The sequence below is a fragment of the Peromyscus leucopus genome, chromosome 18 (genome assembly GCF_004664715.2).
Source record: "Peromyscus leucopus breed LL Stock chromosome 18, UCI_PerLeu_2.1, whole genome shotgun sequence".
NCBI classification, from domain to species: domain Eukaryota; kingdom Metazoa; phylum Chordata; class Mammalia; order Rodentia; family Cricetidae; genus Peromyscus; species Peromyscus leucopus.
Window position 1 is genome coordinate 39,006,670 of NC_051078.1, and position 21,068 is coordinate 39,027,737.

Here is a 21,068-nt window from a genome sequence, read left to right on the forward strand (position 1 = left end):
CCATTCAATCAATGTTCAGAGACTACCATGCCAGGCAGTGTGCTAGGCTTTAGGAATACAAATGAAAATACCACCCAATCTCTACCTCTAAGAGATTCACTCTCTAGGGTAGAATCAGAGATCTGAACAGATTAAAACAATTGCACAGCAATATAAGGACCAGCCTGGGGCGAAGGAAAGGGCACTGCAGGTCTACTGGGAAGAGAGAGGATGCCCCCTAAGTGACAGGGTAGTGTAGGAGGTTTACATGGATTCAAGAAAAATTGTGTGAGGAAGGAGGAGAAAGGAATTCCACACAGAGAGAAGGCAGACTTGCTTTACAGCTGTGTTTTTCTAGATCTCAGGCCTCTTCAGCTCGCTTGCTGAAAATATACTCTAGTCTGCAAAACCCCCTCCAGAGCTCTTGTCAATCTCCTGAAGGCTGGAGCTTGCCCTGACTGTCCTCAGCAGCACACTGAGACTATCTTTACAACAAACGGGCCCTCCGAATCCCTTCCTGTAGCCACCTGCCTGCTGCCTCCTCCTCCACCCCCGTGCCCTCCTCTCTTTCTTCTTGTTTGCTTCTGCTTTCTTTCAGTAGATCTGGAGGCACAGGGGATGAAGGCGAATTTCTAACTGTGGAGCGGAGCAGCCAACTATGGTCTAATGACTAATCTGCCTGTTTTAATAAATACAAATTTATCAGAGCAAAACTACACCCATTAATATTCATATCATCTATGGCCATTTTACTGGATGGACAGGGGCAGAGAGGTTTGGTCACAGACAGCATATGTCTTGTAAAGTGTAAATGATTACCATGTGGCACTTCACACAGATTTGCCAAAGTCTGGTCCAATATGTATGTATGATGGAAGGGTATGGGTGTAGGGAGTAAATGGACAATGTACAGGTAATATAGCTCAGGAAGGAAATTTTTAAGAAAGGGTCCTAGGGGAGAAGCATCCAGACTTGTATCTGAAAGGTCAGAAGAGAATTGACAGCTAAAAGATGTGACAACTGAATTGAGAGCCAAAGGATAAAAAGGAGTTAAGAGAGAAGAAGGATGATTCTTGGCAGAGAGTGGTGTGTGCAAAGCCAGGCAGTGGAAGAAAAGCCTGCGATTCAGTTCTCTACTGCACCGAGGAGAAATAAGACGAGATAGATAAGGCTGGAGAATTATCTGGGTCCAGGTCAGCAGGGATCCCAAATATGAGAGTCACATTAAGGATTTTGGAAATACCATCTCCGACACATAAGAACCACTGAAGGATTTAAGCACCATAGATGAAAGCAAATGTGTGCTTTAGATCCCTCTGGCTGCAGTTACAGTTAACATTTGTTGGGCATCTATTTTATGCCAGATCTGTGCTAAATGCTTCGCATGCATACATGCATATGGAAATGCATAGTGAGCAGTTGGACGGCACTGGAAACCAGGTATAAAGAGGTATAGCAAGGCAAGCAGACGTGGATCTTGGAGCATGTCTGGAAAGTAGAGGATCCCATATGGATACACATGGAAAGTAGCAGAACAGGATGAAGGAAAGGGCAGTGTGATGTCCCATAGTCAGGGGTAGGGAGTGGGGTGGGGTTAGTGAGGATAAGAAATGACAAGAGAAGGTCGCACAAGATAAGAGTGCAAAGAGGATTACAGTGAGGGGAAAGTGAGTAAGAATTTGTTGAGAAGAAGCTCACAGCCGACTTGAAGGCAGCAATTTATAGGAAAGTTGGGAAGGAGGCTGGATTCTAGAGGGGTTAGGGCATTGTCTGGAACATGAGAAAATGGAGGTCATAGCCACTGAGCAAGTTGCCTGCAAGATCTGCTCTTTTTTTTTTTAAAGCAAAAAGAAATATGATTCTAGCTGGATTTCTTAAAATTCATCTGTAACTCAGCAGTTCTAGTAACTTTTAAGACTCATGATGCAAATTCCTCATCCTAAATATCTGGTCATTTGAAGCAATTCTGGAGATCAAATTATGCAAATGTGCTCCATGGCTAAATTAAAGGCTAACTCATGTGAACATTAGTTAGTAATGGGAGTTCCATTACTGGATTATTAGAAAATGGGCCAACATATTTTAATGCTTAAAAATTTAATCAGAGTAACTTCCAGATGGAGGAAAAGGCTTCTCTCTATCGCCAGATTGGAACCATGGCTGACATCTTCCCCAAGTGCCATTCTTTCAACATGGTCATTCCGCCACATGCCCTCATTTCCGACTTGCTGGACTGCCCAAGCAATCAGTGGCCTTCCCCAGGCTAATGGCATACACGGGAACAATTAATAGCTCTCTTGGCACCAACATTGTGCCTTGCGCCTTTAAACAGCTCAAAATATTAACATAATCACCTCAAGGAGCCTTGCTTCTCGATTCCTCATTAGATTGATTCTGCAGATGAACAAACCAAATGATAGCAAGACAGGATCATGCTGATGAGAAGCCTTCCTTCCCTTCTGACCCCACGACCATTCTGTAGCCCCTGCCACTTAGATTTGCAATTAAGTTGTTGTCCAGATAAAAAATGGCTCCCCTCTGGCACTGACTGCTAGATGCCAAGAGATTTTAATTGCTAGTGGTTGAAAACAAAATCTTTTTGTAAGAACAAGTTTAGCGCTACTGTCCTAAGTAAGTTGGGACAATCATAGCTGCCTTTGCAATATAAGGCTACCCACTCAACTTAAGGCTGCTTCAGAAACAGGAAGGTGGGGGAAATGGGCATTTTTCTCTTATATTTCCTTTAAATCACAGAAACTTCATAAATTTGCCTGAGAAACAGTTAAGCAAGAAACATCAGGGGCGATTTACTTTTCTACTTCACAGGTTTAACATGTTACGTTCATAGTGGTTTGCTAAGACTTAAAAGGTCATTTTGCCAGACCAGCTGCAAACAGCACTCTGACTTCAGTGAAGTTCTGTAAAGTACGAGAGATCTGCAGGTCCATTAGCATGCAATATGCACCACAAACATGGGGAGAAAAGTTTCGGTTAAATATGTACTTATCAGCTTTCTCTTGCTTTAATGTTATATTCAAATCGATCGCCTTTCAAGGGCTCTGTGGGTCTCCTTCAGTGTCTAATGGACACTGCTCACTCTGACCTCCAGGAAGCCTTTATGAAGGCTATCCACTCAAGTTCACAAAAATTCCAATTTGTGTGGGGCTTCCAGTATTACTTTTATAATTGACCCCATAAAGACTTCATCCTAAGCACTTTAAAATGGTCAAATCCCAAGGCGATAGGTCAACAGGAGACACTAAGAGGATGAGATGGTATATAATTTCATCCTTTTCCCCTTTAGAATCTGTGACTGTAACTGTTGGTTAGTGAGCGTAGGGAGGCTATGAGTCAGTCCTCCTCCAAGGGACACAAGCTTTGTAATCCGGTCTTTACCCCATAAATCTGCTGTAGTATTGCTAAGTTTTTTGACGTCATCACTATCTCCATTTCCCTTGACTTTGTGTTCCAACAGATGTTTTGCACTTTCTATTATGTACTATAACTTAATGCAGGAAAAAGTTGCCCAGGGATGCTGACTGGAAAGATGAGGGGCAAGATTCCCATACTATGGACTATGTGAAGGAAGGAACGTTTGTGGGATTTGCAAGGAAATACTCAGGACAACAGTATACCCCAACCGAGGCAAGGGTCATGTTTTGTTCATCATTAAGTCTCTAGTAATTAACATGTTCCAGCATGTGGAAAGTATTTACAGAGGACTCAGTTCCTGAATGGGATGACTGGTGTTCCATATTCTCATGGGAAAAAAATAACATTTAGTTTATAAAAAAAACAAAACAAACCGGAGGTCCAGTCATGTCAACCTGCTGTGTATATGGTGTTTGCTGGTGGATTTCTACGTATATGACATTGCATTAGGAGCTGTGAGAAAAGCAAGGAAATCAACACACAACACAGACTTGCTGATTTCTCTTCTAGGTGGGAAGATGAGGTATACGTAAGTGGAAACTAAGATGAGGTATACAAAAGTAGAAACTTAATTTCTAACTCCAGAGATGGAATGGTGGCCACAAATTATAGCCACTATGTGAGTTCAGAGAAGACACACTGCTATGGACCATCGTCCTTAAGGAAAGCTATGTAAACAGCACAGGGAGACCTTCGAGAATAAAAAATATAGGGAAAATAGAGGAAATGACAGTTACCTAAGGAGCAGGGAGAGGCCATGAAGGAGCAAAGTCATAGGGAAAGGAATAGAAGATTTGTGACATCGACAACTTAGGAAGCAGTTGTCTAACTTAGAAAAAGAAAGATGGTTGTAGCACTAAATGCAGTAAGAAAAACCACAGGCAAAAGCACTCTGTATAACACAAAACAAAACTCCTTGTTGGGAAAAGAAGCAGCACGAAAACTTTGTCATGTTGACAGACATTGCAAAGGCTGAAGAAATCCCTAAGGTTCAGAGGACCCCCCACAGCATTCCCAGGGCTGTTGAGAAGAAGGTGGATTCTGTTTTTTGCTGAAAGCAGACAGATATGATGTATGTCTTTAGAAGAACGGGCAGGGCGGGACTAGGGAAGACTTCAGACACATGACTTGTGAAAGGGGTTTCTGATGTCAAAACACACATGACTTTCCCAAAGTCTTGGCTGGCTACAGGTCCTGCTGTAGCTCTTCTTGAATTGTACCAATTTCTATTTCTTTTATATTCTTAAGGGCACTTTGGATCTAATGTGTATCCACTATGTTCTACAAACCAGGAGGCATGCATAGAACAAAAGTTTATAATTTTATCTTACAGATATTCTTGCATCTGTAAAATCAAGGATAAGTATTAAGAGCCTGAAGGATAAGTGACAGCAGCTGATAAACAACTAAAAGTGTGTGTGGAGGAGCTTCCTTCTTTTCTAACCACATCATTATCAAGCAATCTTTACTAAAGTTAATGGTTGCCATAAGATAAAATCAACCACATATTGTGTTCATGCTTAAGAGTATATAGAACAAATTTAGCAAAAAAAAAAAAAATGCAAAACAAACAAAAAAGCAACACCAAGATCTCAATAAATGCTTTCTTCAAAAGTTATTTATAAGAAAACTTTAAACTTCATTCATCAATAGACTACCAATTAAAGGAACTATTAGCTCCGGAGAATGTTTCCACAACAAAGCACATGCATAGATGGACTGCAACATTTAGCCAACATTAATTACATCCTCTTGATGTCTTCTGTCTTCTTCCAAAAAGCTAATAAGACCTACACTACATCATAGTTAATGGGAGCGTGGTGTTTGTTGCTTAGGCAACAGGATGAATAAATGCAGGTCAGAATGTGCTACAAGGAAAACAAAAGCTAGAATATGATACCAAATAGAAACTGAGCAGGTCTAACAGATTTTTACATTAATAAAATTTGTTTCTTAAAGTGGGCCAATCACAGGGTGCCTTAAGTCCAGCATTAAGCAGACTATGGCAATCAATGAATAATTATCATTAAGGTAGACATTCTTTTCTTAAAATGTTGGTAGCAAACAAATGGTATATGATAGCATGTAATACACTAATTGATCACACCAATTCAAAATTTGCTATATTTTCACAATTATTTAGTCCTTCTACATGTCAAATCAAAGCTGTTTTCTTTGAAAATTCTGTCTCATGATGTAAGTCTTTGGCTTGTCTGAATTAACCAGGTGCTTTTATTTTCTGTAAGATTACATATGATACTTGGAACTAAACAGGTAAAATCACCACCTATGATTGGACTTGGATCTTTCACGGTGCTTGGGATTTTACCTTTTGGATGCATTTTGTGCACCATTCACACATGACTGTTCTTCACACTCACCCCTCAAATTCTTTAAAACCTGTGTGATTACCTTCTAGTTAAATACTTTCAAGGGGGGATTATATTTGCTCATAAGTGTTTAATATTCAGAGGAAAATTAAGTTGAATTAAAGTCCTTCAGTGCGGCCAATTAATTCAGAAAATCTAAAGTCCAACTTCTCACGGGCCAGAATAAATTTGGACAAGGGCTTGGGAATGAGATACCCCATTTCAGGTAAAGACAGGAGGAAGTAGCAATGTAGGGATATGCAGTCAAGATAAATAATGCTGAAATTATATTCATTTTGTTTGCCAGTTCCTCTAAGTATTAACAGCATCAGTTTATTGCCCCAAGTAAGTCTTAACTCTGCTCAGACTGTAACAACTTCCACTTCCAGCCTATTTCAACACCCACAGCATCTCGGCTATAAAACCAGCGACTGTCTGATGGACACAAGAAAAATAAATGCTTAGCTCATTATTAACGAGTAACAATATACCCATGAAGGGTTTTATGTATATATTACCTAAAGCTCATAGGATGGGTACTTTCATGCATTTTTAAAAAGCTTGTAGGCATACACATTTTTGTAGGAGTAGAAGTTTAACAATCTTAATAACCTTCACATCTATAATAATTCTGTCAAGTTTGGAGAGAAACAATCTTGAAAAAAGAACTGAAAAGATCTGACTAGTTCTCCGTGTTTCATGACTAAGCTGTGGGTGTCAGCCCCAGCACTTATTTCAGAGGACCCATTAAGTATTTCTACAAGCTGTTTGTGAGCTACATGCTTATGACATGGAGGTCTCCCTAAATTTAGGGACCAGTGACATGTGTGGTGGGTCCTTTAAAGCAGGGAAAGGGGAGAAGGGCTGTGACTTAGCTTAAAGGAGCTTAACAAGAGGAGCTGATGGGCATGAGGGCAGGTCTCAATGATTAGAAAACTAGACTGTCGGTCTGCCCCCCTCCCCTCCTCCTCCTCCTCCTCCTCCTCCTCCTCCTCCTCCTCCTCCTCCTCCTCCTCACCTATATGCACAGTGAGAAGTTTGCACATGCCTGCTGCCTGCTTTAGATTGCCCATAGACCAGGACTCGGAAGTGCATCCCTGTATTTGGTACACCAGCCCCTTTCTATTCACTGACAGCAAATTGATCCAAGTTGTTTGTTTCTCACCTAAAGTAACAAACAATACTTCATCTCTCTTTAGGCAGCATGTGGAAGGAAGACCATGCTCTTGCTAATGGACCGGCTGAAGCGGCTAGCTAAGGAAGGGCTGTCCACAGGATTTAAGCTGCTTATTGAATGATTAGCAGGAAAAAGGATCTTCATACCGACAACATAGCAGACTGTCTAATTAATCATAATGCTGATGTTAAAGTGAAATAACATGTCTCCAGAATGTAGGACTAGCTGAAGCATGGTATAATAAAATGGTATGCTAAGATCACAAATTTATAGGGGAAAAAAAACCACACAAAGAATGACAGGGAGAATATAAATGTTAATCTTCATTCAGAGCCTATAAATAGAGCTCTCACCAATTCATACAACACACATGTCTAAAGGATGCATATAGATCCCATTTTTCTAGTCTGGTGTCTACATGCCCACAGCAAGTTCTGTTCTCAAGGCATTCGATTTTCTGATGCAGCTACATATATAAAGCTGATCCATTTCCGTGCAAATCAGGCTGCCTCTGAGCCATGTAAGACACATAAGAAGCAAAGACAGACAAAAGGCAGCTCCGTGGACACAGAGAGCATCTTACCATAAACTGTACATTGTCAAATCCATTAGCCATCAGGTGGTTCTCGTACTGAGGTAGCCCAATGCTTTCCAACCATTGTCCCACTGTTTGGACAGGGCATCTGGGTCCTGTAAGAGGGTGAAGAGGGAAGCGTTTTAGCAGGGAGTAGCCGTCCACGGGGTAATAGCGGTAGTCCTGGGCTGAGAGGTGGCATTGCCACATCATGCTTCTGGGAAAGTTGTTATCGAAGGAGCCCGCCAGCTTGACAGATTAATGTTCTCAGCGAGAGAGCAAAGTCAGAAGTAACACATAGTTTGCCAGGCAGGCTGTGGAGTCTGACTTGATCCTAGCTCCACATTTCTTACATATTAATCTTTACTACCGACCAGTGCGTCATACATCCCCCAAAACCAGGCAGGAGAAGAAGGCACATCAAGCTGTCAGCCTGGGCTGCTCCGCGTTCACTGTGACTGTTGGAGTACTCCACAATGAGCAATGCACGGCCAGCCGCCAGAATTCTTTTTATCAAGCACTCCTACACTCATCAGTATGCAGCTCCATGCTCCTTGCTCCCCCTCGCTCGCTCCCCTTCATTACCCAGCCCAGGCTACACCTCGCATTTTCAATAATAGCCATCAGATAAGGCAGATTTTTTTTTTTGTCTGCAAGCTGTAAGCCTGCTGCTGCTGCTCCCTCCTACACACCCATCCAAGCGTCAATCTTGAATGATGAGAGCAGTCAAAACAAATGCAGAAAATAGCAAGACTCAAAAGCAAACCAAAGTGCTTAAATCGGAATCGAATCTTCACCCCGGCTATACATTACCAAGCTATTTGTTGTGGGATTTTTACGTTTCAAAAGACACCAGGCAACGCGAAGCTTGAACTACAGCTCACAACAAGGCTCACTACAGGTTCCCTTTCCCCCTTCCTTCCTCGCCTTTCTCCCTTTTAAAAGGCACCAGAGGGAAGTGTTTCTGATGGAAAGCTTCACAGTGTAATTATTCTTTTTCTTTACCATGCCGCAGCAAAGTGAACCTCTCTGTTTTTTTTTTAATTTAATTTTTTTGAATTAGTGCAACATATAGAAACGGCATCATAATCTGCAAGTCAAGACAATTCATTCCCTGTTCATTCTAAATAACAACATTATTAGGCACAAGAAATGTCTTTCTGCCTCTGGTATTTATAACCCTATCTACCAGGCATCCCATTCTAAAATATCTATAAAGGTAACATTAACTGGGGAGAATTTTTTTTTTAATAAAGAAGAAGAGCCCTAACCAAAAATAATTCAAGAATAACAGATGTAAATGTGTGAGTTTTACTGAATGGCAGACAGACTGAGTAATTTATTTAATAATTGAGAGAAACCACAGATTAATAATAGAACCCGTGGAACTACCTCATCCGAGAAGAGACTCATGGGGCTAGAAGAGAACTGTCAGAAAGGCTAGTCTAGCCCCCGACCCAAGGACAGATGTTTACCCCGGTGTTCCTGGAAGGCCACCATCTTCCACTTGAATGCTGCCTATGGCAGGGCTCTCACTACCCAGCCAAAGCCACCGTTCATTAGAAAGCTCGTTTACTTCCTACCCAACTCCCACTCGCTGGCTCCAGCTCTGACTTTAGAGTCACACAGACTGGGAATGGAGCCTCTTCCACATCAAGTACTTTAAAAATTAAAGATAACTCTCACACTACCCACCTCACCCCGCCCTGAACAGTGCCTGGCACACAGTATGTGCCCAATAAATATATACTGCATAAACGAAACCCTCTCTCTTCCTTAAGTCATCTTTCTCTGTTTCTTTTCTCAGTGTCAGGGCACTGCCAATCTCCTTGGCATAGAGGCAGTTATTCTCAAAGTGGCGTGCATCCTTCTTCCACTACTGACACCAATCTTGGAGCCCTCGCCATCCTTCCCCCTCTCCTGTTGGAACTGCCATCTCCTTTGATTTTTTTCCTTCTTTGTTTCCTGGCACCTGGTCCAATATACCAATGGCCACTGTATTGGTCTTCAATCTCTGCTATGTTTTTAATCATTAAAAATTTGTGTGTGTGTGTGTGTGTGTGTGTGTGTGTGTGTGTGTGTGTGTGTGTAGACCATAGCACACACATATGTAAGTCAGAGAACAACCTGCATGAGTTGGTTCTCTGTTTACACCCTGTGAGTCCCCAGAATCAAAACTAATCAGGTGTGACAGCAAGTTCCTTTGTCCACTGAGCGCTTTTTTTTACCCCTCCCACCCATAGTATTTTTTTTTTAAAATCCGATTTATACACAGTGTCAGAATAATCTAAGACACAACGTTGATAGCTAACTCTTGTCTCAAAACCCTGCTATGGTTTCCCATTGGATTAAAAATGAACTCTCAACTCTTGATGATATTTTGAGGATTTCATCTAGCCTTATTGCCCCTTCCTCAACATCCCTTTTTACAGTTTTTAACCAGGGGAATTTCTGGCTGGTCTCTGAAGGAAGACTGAAATGAGTTTGGGTGGGTTTTATTTCAACCCCACAACTCTGCCATTTCCCTCATGAAACCTCTTCTAATCCTCCCCAACAGGAAAAAAAAATCTTTCTTCTCTCTCTTAAATGGCATAATTACCTTCTATTATAACAAATATTTTCTAACTTACATGATCATTATTTATGTCTAAATCTTGTTTCTTGAAAGCAGGGAACATGCTTTCCTAATACTGCACACCTTATGCATCTGGTTTGAGCTTAATAGTCAACATGATATAATCTCACAGTCTACAAAAAGTTCTTCTATTTTCAAATTTAAAATTTTAATTGTATCGTTTTGTTTTACTGGGTGGTTAACTTCTTCTAAACTCTAAGTAAGTATTTGATTTCTTTATAAAAAGGGGGTGTTTGGGCTTACCAAAGAGAGACATGGAAGAATGAAAGAGCCAGAGGTAGAAGAAACCCACAGCAAAACTGTTTCCCGGGCACGACAGGCCCACTGTGCCCATGAACTCACAGTGACTGCAACTGGATGCACAAGACCTGTACAAGATCAAGCCCACCAAAATCCTAGCCCGGATGGGGAGGATCCATGAAGCCCTCTCACCTGCCACAGAGCTTTTGACAACTGAGGATTCGAGGGGAGGGAGAGTCAGTTAGCATCAAGAATGGCGCCCCTGGGAGGCTCTCCATGCCCCAGCAGATTGTCTTACACTCGTGCACACTAAGGAGAATGCCAAAAGTGGGTTAAAAAAAAAAAAAAAAAAAAAAAAAAAAAAAAACAAGAGCACATGAACTTGGGAAGGAATAGTGATTGGGGAAGGGTGGGGCAGAGGGCAGGAAGAGGTGGGTGGATTTTATTCAAAGGCAATGTATGCATGTATGAAATTCTCAAACAAAACAAGAAGACATTTTAGTTTTTAAACAGAATTTTTAGGTTGGGATTTTTTTTTTTTTTTTTTTTTTTTTTTTTTTTTTTTTTTTTTTAGCAACTTCATTCTCCCCTTGAACAAGCACGCCTGGGTGGATCACATTGTACTTGTCTGTAATCTGCCTCCCTTTGCTTCTCGATCTTTAAAGAATATCCAAGAGGTAATAGAATTTCATGCATTGACTTTAGAAGACTGTAATTATGCAACATGTCCTGCATGAAACAATGAAAATAAGACACTGCTTGTGAACGATTAGGTCTAAAGCTGTAACCATGTGAAGTCAAAAGTCAGTCTTACTTATGGTTTCTTGGGATCCCATTCACAGTGCTCTTCCTGGCCATTTTATAAGAAGGTAAATAAGCTCTGGGAAAGCTGAATAAGAATAACAAGGACATATTTTTGTTTGGCAAGGTGTATGTGTGCTGACTGGCTTGCTCTTTAAATCCTATCTCATGTTTTAAAATCCAAACCAGTGGTAGTGCCTAGCAAAACTACTATTCAGTTACTAGGTATTAAGTCACGCTCATTAAGTGAATGCATGAATGAGTGAATGAATGATATGAAACCAAATGGCTTTTGGTTTCTTTAATAAATAAAAAGGGAAAATAATTCCATGGCTGAGACTAGTGTATAAAAACAACTCAGAGAGATTATTGGTTATTACCCATTTTAACATTTTTATATAGACTTCCTAAATTCTATGATTTTAATCATTCAATTCTTTGATTTCTGTTTAATAATTCTCATACATTATAAAATGTAGGGTGGAAGTGAATTTGGAGCTGGTGAGACAGGAAAGGGAGAGAGGAGAGACAGAGATCCTGAGTCACGCTGGTTTCTGATTTTGTTTAAGTGTTTTTCTCATGAGTCAAACTTCTAAAGAATCCTGATTTAGGCCTGAAGACCACATTTTTATAGTGTCTAAATATATTCTTCGTTTTACTTAAAATACTTTCCTGGAGTTTTGAAATTCTTATAACACATTACTGGGCAGGCACCTTTATTCAGCTAGGACCTCTGTAATCTTTCAGAGTGAGAGGTAAAGTGGAGAAGAGGGTGGGTTCGGCCACTGTGGCCTGACTTGTGTGTGAATTCCTGTCACTTGTGAGAAGGACATTGAAGTTCAAACTCTGTGATGGAACCAGGGCCTTTCCTTTGGCACAGTCTTCTGAAAACATGTTTCTAGGGGGTCCACTCCCAGGAACAAGTATAATTGCTCGAAACTAGGGTGGTAACAAGACAAAAGAGCAAACTCCAATAAACCACTGGAAGGTTCTACAAATAGTCCTAAGACCACACAACGTGTAAAGAGATACTTATTTAAAATATTTCTAAAGTGGTGCGATTAGAAGGGTGTGCCTGGTTGGTGATGTCTGGCTCCCACCTTCCCTCATAACAGAGTCCTCTCCACAGACAGCTTCTGTACGAGCACACTCGGGAGAATGACACCCTCTTTCCTTAGCTCCCAGTCCCACAGATAGGGTCTCTCATGAGGAGGGGCGGGCCAGCCTTTCCAGTCTCCTCTAAGTTTGTAGAGGTTAAATCCCCAGTGAGCACAGCTGAGAAGTCAGGGGCTTCCTTCACCCACCCTGCTCTCATTCATGGGGTAGAGTCTACCCCAGTTTGGGTAGACAAAATGTAGTTGGGTGCAGTGCATGTACAGGGTACAGATTCCATGCTTGGAAATGTAAAGAGATAAGACCAAAAGCCAATGCTGCTGCCCATCGCTCACAAGGACAGCTCAAAGCTTTTGTCTAAGGGGAGGGTCATTCCTAGCAATCTAATGTTCTAAAGCTGCCCCTAAGGGATGAATATATCTGAAACAGAAGATGAGGATAAGGATATTACCAAAACCAATAGAGAGCCAGGCTCAGTGGAGTACACCTTTAACCCTAGCACTCCAGAGACAGAGGCAGGAGGAGCCTGGGGTGTGTAGGGAGAGATCACATAAAAGGAAAAACAAAAGAAGCAAAGAAAGAGAAGATGTTGGTGCCAAACAACCAAGGGGAGGCTAGTGCTTGTCATCCAGGAAAAAAGGAAAATGGTACCCTAGTTTCAGAGAACCAGGGAAAGAGAACGTAACAGGAGCCCTGCTGTCATCAGAATGAACTTCAAAGCCTGGTTTAAAAAATTTCTCCTGCTCAAATTTAATTGAACCAGACTGCGGAGCAATTGATACCTCAGGGAGTTGAACAAAACAACAGTGTAGCCACCTGGTGATTAATGAAGCTTAATAGATATCTACATATCAACCCGTGATAGAGGATGACATACAAGAATCAACAGAGAGATGAGACAAATGACCATGGCCGACCAGGCAACATCTGTGAATGGATAAATACACTGTGTTACATCCACACAGTGGAGTATTACTCGGCAATCAAAAGAAATAAAGCAAGGCAGCATGCTACAACATGGATGAAGCTTAGATAGAAACATCATGCTAGGCAAAGGGAGCCAGCCGGAAAAGCCAATTGTTGTATACTCCTGTTCATATGGTATAGATGAGACAGACAAGTCTGCTGAGTCAGCAAGGAAACCCAGGACTGCCTGGGACTGAAAGGGGGACTTACCGGGGCTTCTAGAGTCACTGTGAATGGGCCTGGGAGTCCTTATGGAAGAGATAGACTATTTTATAGCTGCTTATAGAAATGGTGGTCAACCTCAGTGACTATACTAAAAATCACTGCATTGTACATTTTAAATGGGTGAACTGAATAGTAAATAAGTTATGTCTCAACAGCTTTATGGCTATTTAATAATAAAATGTAAAATAAAAATTAAAATTTTTTTAGCTCACAAAATTGAGCACACAGTTGTACATAAATACACACTGATTATTTCATGTATCACACACACACACACACACACACACATATATATATATATATAACATATATTACATATATTGCTGTTTTGATGCTTATTTTCTTTTCATTTTTATTTTTCTTGGTTATCCCTCCCCTGTTCCCTTTCTTCAGTCTGTATCATCCATTGTTCTTGCAAAGATATTCATATTAACAAGCTAGGGTGCAAATTCACATATCCCTCATAGTTAAATAGCACATACACATATTCACACACAAAGGCAGAAACATTCAGATACACACAAATGTGTGGGGGAATTATGGCGTTGTTTCTCAAGAAAGGACTCCTATAACATTTGCTTTCATGGGCCTTACTTTTCTGATCCAATGCAAATTCTGTTAAAGAAATTAATTATTTCTAATTTGATATTCATTGGGTATTTTTTTTTTAACTTCAAAAATAACTGCATGGGGCTGGAGAGATGGTTAAGAATACAGCGTTGCTCTTGTAGGGGCCCAAGTTTGGTTCTTGGTACCCATGTTGTGCAACTCACAACTACCTGTAACTCCAGTTCCACAGGATCCCCACCTTTGGTCTCTGAAGACGCCTGAACTCCCATGCATATACCCTCACACCGGCACAATCAAATATACGCAATTATATGTATTTACATACCTATTTTGACTGCATAGTTGTCCACAATGTGGGTATACCACAGTTTATTCAGGCTTTTGCCTGATATCCCTAGGATTATTTGTTTATTTTCTTTAATTTTTTTTTTTCAGACAACTGGAGGCCCACAGGTAGTTATCAGGAATAATCATGAGGGGAGATGCTGTAACACTTTAATCATTCGCCTCTAACTTTGAAACGATTTCAAAATAATACAGCTAGGTAAGTGATAGTGATAAAAATCCATTGACTTCACTCAGGTTTCACCAGTTTTGTGTGCACACATTTCTGTGTGTTTATTCCCGTGTGATTTTATCACATGTGAAATCATGTGACCACCAGTACACGAGCAAGAATGTCGCATACCCTTTCATGGTCACAGCCCTCTCTCTCCTAAAATTCCACATCCTCTGGCTAGTATTAATCTGTTGTTTATGTCTGTCATGTTGTGACTTTAAGGATGACACCTGAGTGGCACACACAGCATAGCACAACTTTGGGAGTTGGTTTTTATCACTCAGGGCATGTCCTTTGAAATTCACATCAACTGTTCTGTACCAATAGCATATCACTTTTGATTACTGAATATTACTTCATGGCATGGATAAATCAATTTGTTTAATTTTCCATCCATTTCCCAGAGTGATGATACCATTAGCAAAATATGACACTAAGTCTATGTCCTTTCAACTCCTGTGACATTAGAACTTTGTAAGATTTTACCTTTTTATTTCCGCCTTTTCCTACAACCAAATGCGACCCCTAGATGCTTTTCATTTACCTACCCATTTTATTTTGAACCAGTTCTTACAGTTTTCTGGTAATTGTCAAGATAATTGTGTCCTGATAGTGTTTTTATCCTATTTAACAAATCATTCACTGTGCTTGGAGTTGCTGTATTTATTATAGTAAATATAATAATGACCCTCCTTACCTTGAGGCCTGTGCTTTGATTTCTTTGGATCTTTGTTAAGGACTATTTTCTAACATTTTTAGGAAAAGATTTCTGCTGCAGGATGGTCTATATGTCAAATATGTTGCTCTGATTGGTCAATAAATAAAACACTGATTGGCCAGTAGCCAGGCAGGAAGTATAGGCGGGACTAACAGAAAGAAGAATTGAGAGAACAGGAAGGCAGAGGGAGACACTGCCAGCCGCCGCCATGATAAGCAGCATGTGAAGATGCTGGTAAGCCACGAGCCACGTGGCAAGGTATAGATTTATAGAAATGGATTAATTTAAGATGTAAGAACTAGATAGCTAGAAGCCTGAGCCATTTAGCCAAACAGTTTAAATAATATAAGCGTCTGTGTGTTTATTTTATAAGTGGGCTGTCAGACTGCCGGGGCTTGGCGGGTCCCAGAGAGAAAACTCTCCAGCTACAGATTTCAACTGAATAAGTAAAAAAGCAATGTGTCAAACAAACCCTGTGAACTGCCCCTACCGTGGCATTTCCGGGGAAATGGACAGCACCAAGCACCTACATTAAAAACGAAGAGTTTCAGGTCAGAACTGCTGTATCCACCTTAAGAAATATGAACAAAAGGGAATGAAGCAAAGCCCAAAGGGAGCGAAAACCAGAAAATGAAGATCACCAAGGAAATAAATGAAATACAAAAACAGAAAAATCAATGGAGAAAAATCACTGAAACCAGAAGTTGTTCTTTGAAATGATCAGTAAAATTGAATCACTTTATGCTAGTAAATTCAGCAAGCAACTCAGAGGAAATGGACAAATTTATTGGAAGATAAACTACCAAAGCTCACTTATGGAAAACCCCGTAACTGAAGAGCTCTCTTTTTATTAATACTTTTTATATTCATAGTTAAACAAGAAAACCCAGGACTTGATGGCTTCAGAGGTGAATTCTACCAAATATATGAGAAATAATGCCAATTCTACACAAAAATTTCAGAGAAATGATGATAGGCCAACATTAATCCAACACCATAGTCAGACAGAGGCCCTATAAGAAGACAATACCGTGTATATCAATGGCCATTGGACGTAGACACAAAGATTCATAGAAAAATCTTGGCAAACACTCTCTAATATTATATCAAGGTAATACAATATAATCAACACCTTTGGAAGTTCATGAAAGAGAAATAAAATAAAACATATCCTGATTGGAAAGGGAAAAAATAAAAGTGTTTCTGTTGACGTATAACACAATTTTCTACTTGTAAAATTTTATGAGACTTAAGTTAACCAGAATAAGCAAGTTTAACAAAATTTTGGGATTCAGGGTCAATATACAAAAAAACCCAACTGGTTTTTTTTTTTTATAACTAACCACAAACAATTAAAAATTAAAATAAAAATCAGTACTAAATACAACACCACCAGGCACTATGAACTTCTAAGGAGTAAATACATCAAAAGATATGACAGAGTTGCATAGTTAAAGTTATAAAACATGGTTGGGATATATCACATAGAACTTAAATAAATTATGCTTATGGATCATAAGACTCAGCATTATTAACATACTTGTTTGTCTCAAATGTCCCTAGAGATTGCATGGAATCCTAATCAAAATCCCAGCAGGTGCTGTTCGGTGTTAGAGACAGAATTGTGTGTGAAATAATTCTTTAAGGGAATTTGGTAATCAAATTTCAGCAGAAAGTCCTGCCCTTCAAAATGTACTGTAAAAATATGTGAATACATATAAATCATATCTGATAGCAAACTTACATCCATGTTTTATTTATATCATATATATGTGTATAGTTGAATTCTCAAAATTCAGTAGTAAAAAATAAATGTTAAGTGGATACAGGAGTTGAACAGAGGCTTCACAAGAGATGGTAGATGGATGATAAGTAAGCATGTGAAAAGATTAATCACTTGGAGGATGCAAATGAAATCCACAATGCGATTGCCCTGATTGGATGCCTAAACTGAAAAGCCTGAAAACATCAAGTGTTGATGATGGGACGGGTTGACTGTGACATGGACTGAGTGGGATTCTTAAACACGGCTGGTAATGTGTAAAACAGTACAACCACTAACAAAAACAGCTTGACAGTTTCCATTACATGGCCATTCTATACTGCCGGATTCTACCCAGAGCAATGAAAGCATATGGCAGGCAGAGACTCGTAACCAAGAATTCACAGCCGTTCTCTCTGTAATATCCAACAACGAAAAGCAGCTTGAAATGTCCATCGACAGATGAATGAACAATTGTGGTATATCTATACAATGGGTATTTTTCAACAAAGAGCAGCTGAAACAGCACATGACTATCAAAATAATTCTGCAGAGCAAATAAAATACAGACGCTTCACCTAAAAAGCACATTCTGTGCAGTTCCATTTATTAAAGTTCTAGATAGTGCAAACTTTTCTATCATAACAAAAAAGCATTGATGGTTACCTGGGAGGAGAAGGAGAAAGAGGAGGATAGGGTGGTGGTGGTGGTGGTGGTTCAGATCAGGCATGAAGGAATTTGGGGGGTGAAGTTCTGGCTCATTTCCTGATTATGGGAATGATTTCATAGATATAGTCATTTGTCTAGCATCAAAGTGTACATGTTGTCTGTCTTTTGTGCAAGTATAAGTAAGTGTGGGTGCCTGCGGTGGGCAGAGGTTGGTACCCAGTGTCTTCCTCAATCACTGCCCCCCTTAATTTTTGAGACAGGATCTCTCACTGACCCCAGAACTCACTGAGTGACTAGCCTTCCTGGCTAGCAAGCCCCAGCAGGATCCTTCCATCTTATATTCGCTGTGCTGGCACCACAAGCACACTGCACCACGCTGGAGTTTTTATGTGAGTGCTGGGCTAACTCAGGTCTGCTCGCTGGTGTAGCAGACACGTGACCAACCGACACACCAGGGAAAGTTATGTTTTTTCAGAGCAGTCAGAGGATGTTTCTGTGAAAACTTGAACGAAGATCTGAATGCAGGAGATGCCATACTGGTGTCCAGGAAAGAGTAGGAGGCAGTAGAAAGGGCATCCTCTCCTGAATGCCAAGGTGGTGCCGAGTGGGAGGAGCCAAGAAGCTGCTCTTCTCAGGAGCCTCACTTTCTGCTGCATCACTGACCAAAGCCTGTGCTGAGATGGACATCCTCACTCTAGCAACTTAACAACTGGACTAAAGTAAACCCACAATTTCAGCGTAAGCTTTTCTTAAAATTGGTTTTCATTTTTAAAAGTACAAGGCAACTAGAATTCTGATTATTTTCAGCCACCTCTTAATTAGATTCTCATTAATTAGGGAGGGGGAGTACTTCTCTATGTACTTCATGCATTTCCTCAGCACGCACTGATGTTTGTTTGTTTGTTTTGACAAATATTTATAAAGTACTTCTTTTACCAAATGTTTCACTAAGCAGTGGGGAGAGAGCTTTGACCAATGCTGTCCTTATACAATTTAGAACCTCTGGAGACTTGAGAGTAGAGGAATTAAAACCCAGAAACAGGACTTACGATTGTGACTGAAAAGAGAGGAGAAATATCTTAGACAAAACACAGCCTGTGTCAATACGTGTTGTTTAGTAAAAGATGAAATAAGTCAAGGTGGGTAAATGCTTTGCCAGTGACAACAGCTGTATTTGTTCATTTGGAAAACAGCACTTGGGAAGAACGGAGACCTTCTGAACAAGGACTGAGAAGAAGCTGATTGGCTCCTCCAAACTGTAATAAGAATTGGTTAAATTCTGAAGTGATGACATAAGACTTGTCTGTTCCAAAGAATGTGTCCTTCCCATAATTTAAGCCATCTATAACACAAGGGAGCACCTACTATGTGTCCAGACTCATGTATGTGCCATAGTCTGAATGTGCTCCCCAAATTCATTTGCTGTGCGGGTGCTACAGTGTTGGGGTGTTAGGTTGTGCCTCTGCCCTCTTGACTGAATTATTTTTGATATTAGAAAGGCTTGTGTCAGTGGTCCACTCTTCTACCCTAGGAAGAAAAACATTTAGGAAGAATTTCAAATGGCTGGAAGACATTTAAGGAATTGCTCAACATCCTTAGTTATCAGGGGAATGCAAATCAAAACAACTCTGAGATACCATCTTACACCCGTCAGAATGGCTAAGATCAAAAGCACTGCAGACAGCTTATGTAGGAGAGGATGTGGAGCAAGGGGAACTCTCCTCCACTGCTGGTGGGAGTGATAACTGGTACAGCTACTTTGGAAATCAGTATGGCGGTTTCTCAGATAATTGGAAATCAATCTACCTCAAGACCCAGCTATATCACTCTTGGGCATATACCCAAGGAATGCTCAATCATACCACAAGGACACATGCTCAACTATGTTCATAGCAGCATTATTCATAATAGCCACAACCTGGAAACAACCTACATGCCCCTCAACAGAAGAATGGATAAAGAAAATGTGGCATATATACACACAATGGAGTACTACTCAGTAGAGAAAAACAACATCATGAAATTTACGGGCAAATTGGATGTAACTAGAAAATATCACCCTGAGTGATGTAACCCAGATTCAGAAGGACAAACACCGTATATACTCACTCATAAATGAATACTAGATACAAAGCAAAGGATAATCAGGCAACAACCCACAACTCCAGAGAAGCTAACTAACAAGGAAGACCTAAAGAGGGATGCATGGACTGCCCTGGGAAGGGGAAATAGATAAGATCTCCATGAGTAAATGGGGGATGAGAGGTGGGCAATGGAGGGTAGGGGGTAGGGGAGGAGACATAAGGAAATGGGATGGTTGAGCTGGAACAGGGATGGAGTGGGAAAGCAATGAGAGAGATACCATGATAGAAGGAGATATCATGGGGATAGAGAGAAACCCGGTGCTAGGGAAGTCGCCAGGAATCCCCAAGGATGACCCCAGCCTGGGCTACTAGCAATAGTGGAGAAGGTGTCTTAAATGAACTGGTTTGCTCCAGAGATCAGACTGGTGAATACCCTAACTGTTATCACAGAGCTTTTCTCCAATGACTGATGGAAGCAGATGCAGAGATCCATAGGCAATCATCAGGCAGAGCTCCAGGAGTCCAGTCAAAGAGAGAGAGGAAGGATTCTACGAGCAAGTGCATCAGGATCATGATGGGGAAACCTGCAAAGACGACCAAACCAAACTCATGGGAACTCATGAAAGTTGGATCAATGGCCATGGAGCCTGCATGGGACTGGACTAGGCCCTCTGCATGGTGAGACAATTGTGTAGCTTGATCTGCTTGGGGAAGCCCCTTGGCGGTAGAATCAGAATCCATCCCTGGTGCATGAGTGGGCTTTCTGGAGCCCACTACCTATGATGGGACACCTCATGCATCCTTGAGGCAGGGGGAAGGGCTTGGACCTGCCTTTACTGGATGTGCCTCCCCCTGGGAGGCCTTGCCTTCTTGTGGGTGGGAGTGGAGGTGGGTTGAGAGGGGGAGGCTGGGGGAGGGTGGGAGGAGGGAAGAGGGGGATCTTTGATGGGTGTGTAAAAATGAATGAAAAAATTTTCTTAATTAAAAAAAAGGGAAGAAAAGAAAAGAAAGACATTTTTCTTCTCGTGCCTTTCTGCTTTCTGCCATGTGAGGACATCGCCTGAGGGCCTTCCTCAGACACCAGATCTGCACCTCAGCCGGGTGTCCCTGCTTCCACAACTGGGAGAGAATACATTGCCATCTTTTAAAAATCACTCAGTGCTCAGATCTAGCTGTAGCAGCAATGGAACCACTC

The 21,068-nt window shown here is 40.9% G+C and overlaps 1 protein-coding gene across 10 annotated transcripts in view; it reads right to left on the reverse strand.

The window, feature by feature from the left end:
- The window catches only part of Anks1b (ankyrin repeat and sterile alpha motif domain containing 1B), an 854,565-nt gene that overhangs the window by 402,997 nt on the left and 430,500 nt on the right, over positions 1–21,068 (reverse strand). For 7 of the 10 annotated variants that reach the window (XM_037211910.1, XM_037211909.1, XM_037211906.1 and 4 more), the window contains exon 8: positions 7,541–7,647. In XM_037211910.1, the coding sequence (XP_037067805.1) occupies positions 7,541–7,647 (107 nt within the window). Of the gene's footprint in view, positions 1–7,540; positions 8,149–21,068 lie in introns of those variants that run through there. The other 3 variants (XM_037211912.1, XM_037211913.1, XM_037211911.1) reach the window with 2 other exon arrangements.